Source organism: Equus caballus, chromosome 10 (genome assembly GCF_041296265.1).
Source record: "Equus caballus isolate H_3958 breed thoroughbred chromosome 10, TB-T2T, whole genome shotgun sequence".
NCBI classification, from domain to species: domain Eukaryota; kingdom Metazoa; phylum Chordata; class Mammalia; order Perissodactyla; family Equidae; genus Equus; species Equus caballus.
Window position 1 is genome coordinate 22,168,651 of NC_091693.1, and position 6,000 is coordinate 22,174,650.

General features: G+C 39.0%; 1 protein-coding gene across 12 annotated transcripts in view; it reads left to right on the plus strand.

The window, feature by feature from the left end:
• Positions 1-4,893, plus strand: part of LOC100065203 (zinc finger protein 613) — an 18,015-nt gene extending 13,122 nt beyond the window's left edge. For all 12 annotated transcript variants that reach the window (XM_023651466.2, XM_070224867.1, XM_070224871.1 and 9 more), the window contains one exon: positions 2,670-4,893. In XM_023651466.2, the coding sequence (XP_023507234.1) occupies positions 2,670-4,402 (1,733 nt within the window). In that variant the 3' untranslated portion in view covers positions 4,403-4,893. The remainder of the gene's footprint in view (positions 1-2,669) is intronic.
• The last annotated feature ends 1,107 nt before the right edge of the window (positions 4,894-6,000 follow it).

Consider the following 6,000-nt stretch of genomic DNA (forward strand, 5'->3'; position numbering starts at 1 on the left):
ATGATGGTAAGGTTTTTGGCATGAGTCCCAGGAGGATTGGCGTTGCCATTTCCTGGGGTGGAGAAGGAGATGTTGGGTTGAGAAATCAAGTTCTGTTTTGGACATTGTAATTTAGGTGGGTTTGTTCACATCCGAGTGGAGCGTTCTGCTGCATTTGGATATACCCCAGGAGTTCAGGGAGAGTTTAGGACTAGAGATAGAAATATGGACTGAGTGAGATCTCCTATGATATGAGTACAGATTGAGAAGAGCCTTGGATGACTAGCAATCAGAAAGACAAGAATTGCTTAAATGCATGGTTTCCTAATGCTTGAATCTACACCTCTGCTTTTGAGAGTGTGTTCTTGATAGATTTGGGGTCACAGCCTGGGCTGGACTATATATAATGCTGTAAGCAGGCTCTCTTGAGCCTCGTTCATGAACCACAAGCTTAATATGTGCTAGAAGAGATTGAATTTAGTGAGAAATAAAGCAATACAGCCTAGGATAAGATTTTAGTAGCAAATAGAGGACAAATCTGCATATAAGATGTAGAAGTTTAGCTTTCAAATGAGGAATCTTTTGCTATAGTTCAGGGCTGTGGGAAGTTAATTGTCCAAATGAACAGTAAAGATGGGGAATACTTTAGAAATTTAGGGGAAACAGAGCTTACAGTGACATAGAATGGGAGGATGATAGAGAGGAGGCACATCTAGGATTTGAATAAAGATGATGAAGGGCAAAGAATGAAGGTGTGAAGTTGGAAATATGCAAGGCCATGTGGGGACTGTTGGAAAAAAGATTGGCCTGAAGCCAGCCACGTGAAGGCCAATGTTAGGAGGTATTTGTTGAAGAACTAGTGGAGTGTGAATGTGGATAAATGGGATGATCTTTGGCAACATGCATTTTATTTCCAGGCTTTTGTGGACCTTGTCAGTAAGTGAGGTAAAATGATGGGGTTGTAAGTTGGACTTGTTTATCCTTGGATATGTAGTCTTTCCTTCTCACTGAATAGCAGCAGTGTAGCAATAGTAAAGTACATTCAGGAGTTCTAAGAAAAATGAAAAGCAAAACTACCAAGCGTCCTGGTCCAGGATCAGAAGTGTGATCTTTTAGGACCCTTTAAATGATGGAAACCAAGATATCTATGTAGAATTTTGAAAGGAGATGCTGTTAGTGGCAAGATGTGGGTTTGGGAATCATTACATTGAAATGGGAACGATTTAAATATTACATGTGTACAGGTACAAAATGTGACTGAAAAAGGTGACAGTTCCCTAGTGTGATATTGTCATAAAAGAAATATATATTCAGTCTTTGGCCCCGGTTCCTGGCACAGAGCTCCTAAAACACTTGTACAGTCATGTACCGCATAATGACGTTTTGGTCCACAACAGACCAGATACGCATATAGAATGGTGGTCCCATAAGATTAGTTCCGTATAACCTAGGTGTGTAGTAGGATATACCATCTAGGTTTGTGTAAGTACACTCTGTCATGTTCACACAACGATACAATCACCTAAGGATACATTTCTCAGGAAGTACCCCTGTTGTTAAGCGAGGCATGACTGTAGTTTTCTTAGTATAGAAATGTTTATTTCCCTTGTCAGTATAGACAGTGTTTGGTACTCCTCACTGGGCTTTTTTAATACCCAAACTCTTAATGCTACAGTAACTATAAACTTGGTCCCATGCCTTCATCTTGTTTCAGTTTTCACGTTTTTTCAAACATGATCTCATCCAGTCCTCTGTCTTTGTATAATATTTATATACTAATGATTTCCACATTCTTATCTCCAGTTAAGACCTTTCTCAAGATTTGTACATCCAATTGAGTTCTTCATGTCTGTGTTGGATATCTAAAACTCATCTGAAGGTTGATATGCTTTGAAATACATACTTGATTTCCCCACATTCCAAACCTCAGTAATATTTCCCATCGCATTAAAAGGCACAACCCACCTATCCAGTGGCCATGGTCAAATAATTAGGAATAATACTTGATTCCTCATGTTTGTTAACTGCCCCATGTTGAAACCATGAGTGAGCCGTGTCTTTTCTCTCTCCAGATTATATCATGATTTCCTGCACCTTGTTCTCCATTGCTCCCTCAAACCACTTTTCACAATTGGTATCTGCCTCCTTGATCCCTGCTTTCTTGTTCAGTTTTCCCTAACTAGAAAGTATGCTCAGTGAAAATAAGGAATATGTTTCTATATCCTCATCATCAGCACAGTACGTCAGCACAGTACATAGTCATAATTTAATAAGGATTTGTGGATATATGAATGTGTCCCACGTAATTTTGAAACAAATATCCCTCTTTCTTCTGTGGTCTAGGGCTAATAGTAACTTGGTTTTATTTTGTTATCTCCATGCTTTATAAGGTGACATTTAGAAAGCAGCCAAATTTATATTTACTCATTTTGAATGAGCTAACCCTGTGTATACACTGACTGTTTTTACCTTTTATTTTCTTTGTTTGTATTATTTTTTGTTTCTAGCATTCTTTGTTTAGATTATAGTGTTTTACTCTTGTCCAGGTGATAACAAACATATTTATTTGGAGTTTCTTTAAACTGAGGTCATAGTGTTGTCAATAAAGTCAATCTACCCAAAGCTGTTTGTGAAATAATTTTATTCTATACCAAGCTCAAAGGAAGATTCATTCTTCTCTTCTTTCCTAGAAATCAAGAAAGATGCTGGTCATCAACTGGGGCACTTGCAAAATCGAAGATGTCTAAAGAGGATGGAACAATACCATAAACATAATGCATTTGGAAACGTTCATCGGAGTAAAAGTAATTTTCCTTTACGGCAAAAAGATATATCTGACTTACATGGGAAAACTTTGAAATCAAATTTAAGTTTAGTCAACAGGAACAGAAGCTATGAAGTAAAGAACCTTGTTGAAGTTAATAGAAATGCAAAATCCTTCCTCCACACAAAGCATGGGCACTTTCATACTGAAATTAAATTTTCTGAATGTGTAAATTCTACAAACACAAATTTACAATTCATTAAGCATCAAAGAACTCAAAAGACAGATAAACCCCATGTATGCACTGAATGTGGGAAAGCCTTCATCAAGAAGTCTCGCCTCATTGATCATCAGAGAGTCCATACAGGAGAGAAACCTCATGGATGTCCTATATGTGGGAAAGCCTTCTCCAGAAAGTCCAGGCTCACTGAGCATCAGAAGACTCATGTAGGAGAGAAGCGGTATGAATGCACTGAATGTGACAAAGCCTTCCCCAAGAAATCGCGGCTGCTTATTCATCAGAAAATTCATACAGGAGAGAAACCCTATGTATGCAACGACTGTGGAAAAGGCTTCATCAAGAAGTCTCGGCTCATTAATCATCAGAGAGTTCACACAGGAGAGAAGCCTCATGCATGCAGTCTATGTGACAAGGCATTCTCCAGAAAGTCCAGGCTTACTGAGCATCAGAGAACTCATACAGGAGAAAAACCGTATGAATGCACTGAATGTGACAAAACATTCCGCTGGAAATCACAGCTCAATGCACATCAGAAAACTCATACGGGAGAGAAATCATATATATGCAGTGAGTGTGGAAAAGGCTTCATTCAGAAGGGCAATCTCATTGTACATCAGCGAACTCACACTGGAGAGAAACCTTATATATGCAGTGAATGTGGGAAAGGTTTCATTCAGAAGGGCAATCTCCTTATACATCAACGAACTCACACTGGAGAGAAGCCCTATGTATGCACTGAATGTGGGAAAGGCTTCAGCCAGAAGACATGCCTCATCTCACATCAGAGATTCCACACAGGAAAGACTCCCTTTGTATGTACTGAATGTGGAAAATCCTGTTCACACAAGTCTGGTCTCATTAACCATCAGAGAATTCACACAGGAGAGAAACCCTATACATGCAGTGACTGTGGGAAGGCTTTTAGAGATAAGTCATGCCTCAATAGACATCGGAGAACTCATACAGGAGAGAGACCATATGGGTGCTCTGACTGTGGGAAAGCCTTCTCCCACTTGTCATGCCTTGTTTATCATAAGGGAATGCTTCATGCAAGAGAGAAACGTGTAGGTTCAGTCAAGTTGGAGAATCCTTTCTCAAAGACTCACAGCTCTTCACATGCAAATGAACTCTTACAGGAGAAAAACCCTGTTAATATGGTGACCATGCAAATGCCTGCTGTGGCAGCTCAGACTTCCTTCCACATCAGTGGGCTTCTAGCAGATAGGAAGGTAGCCATTGTGGGACAGCCGGGTGCCAGATGTCCACCCTCAGCAGATAATAGAATTTGCACAGAGAAACCTTATGAATGCAGTGAATGTGGTAGTGCCTTCCGTGATCAGTTACGTCATATTTTATGTCACAAGAAACATACAGGAATAAACTGTGGTACAGTCATGGTGGAGAAAACCCTTGAATAAAACCTTCTAGCTTATTATATGGCTGATAAGTGTATACTGTGAGACATAGTATGAATACAGAGACTGGGAAAGCCTTTTGGGGAAAGATAAACCCTACCACTGCTTCTTAGGTCACGTACCATCAGTGAGCTCATATCTGGTAGAACTGTAATGACTGTGGAAAAGTCCTTCCCCAGAAATAAGACTTCAGTAGGTGTCAGAGAGTTCACACAGGATAGAAACTCTTGGACCTTTGAAGACAGTGAATTTGGCAGTGCTGCCCTTGGCACATTCTGCCTCATCAGTTGGCAGAGAAAATCATATAGAAATAAAACTGAACACACCACCTGTGGAACTTCTTCAGCAAAATGTCAGAAAAAAATGCATAAAGGAAATAAGCCCTGTGAAAATGAATACTATTTTAGAGATTTCTGTCAATTCTAACATAATTATACATCTGATAATATACATAGTGTACATTTTAGGACAATATACCTTGAATCAAACTCCTAGTTGATATGTCAGTGACTCAATTCAAACGGGGTTGTGTATGTTACACATCATCAACTAAGGTTGTAACACAATGCATCCCCCTCCCTTTTTGAAGGGCGAGTGTCTTTTTCCACTCAGGGTCATTATATGGTCTTGCATTTCTTCGTTTCTAAGTTTATTCAGTTTATTTCAGACTACTGAAATAGTAGTGATTAACTTTATAAATATCACCCCGGAACAAAGCTCAAAACTCTTGAGTAACCTATTAGCCAAGCTCTTACCATAGAAGACAGTTCCCATCCTGTGCACACACCACTCAGGAAAACTTTAACAACTATTTCCTTTACCTAGTACTGTCTAGGACCTATAGATGATGACAGTAATGAACTAAACAAAAAGTCCTTGCTACCTTTGAGCTAGCAATTTTTTTAAAACTAGATTTCATGCATATAGCAATGTTACCCTCCAGCAAATGTGATCAAAGGCTGTGTACACGTACATTAGTTGAAAGGGACATACAGTATAAGGAACAAAGTGTCCTGATAATTTCTTGTTCAAGGGGCATATTGTTATTATTTGGAGGGGGAGGGAAAGGGATTCACTTAGTTTTACGTACATAACATGGATACTTTTAAAAAATGTTCGTGTCTTGGCTCTCTACCTAGATTAAAACTTCTTTGATAGTTTATAGATAATTGTATATTCCCCAGCACATTGGAAAGTAGAAATGAATTATACATAGATTTGAAAGATGAATGAATGACCTAATTGAGTGATCAAAATTATTTTTGCCACTGAAGGAAAGAAGCTACTGGAAGGAAAGTCTAAGGATCAGTGTTATTCCAAGAAACAATTTTTTAAAATCCTGAATAGAAGCTACTGTCAGAATGTAAAAGGGGCAGATCAGAGAAGGAATAGGACCCATAGAATACATCCAATTAGTGAAGAAAATAGCTTCAAAAATGGAGGGTAGCCTGTGAAATAGGTGAAGGTGAGATCCCTTTGGATGTCTTGGAGAAGAACCCTTGCATTCATCCACAGGTCTGTCACCTAATTTTAGAGTTGCCACCATTTCAAAGATCTTGGCTCCTCTGTGACATGATGAATCGAGATGTGATTTAGCCTTG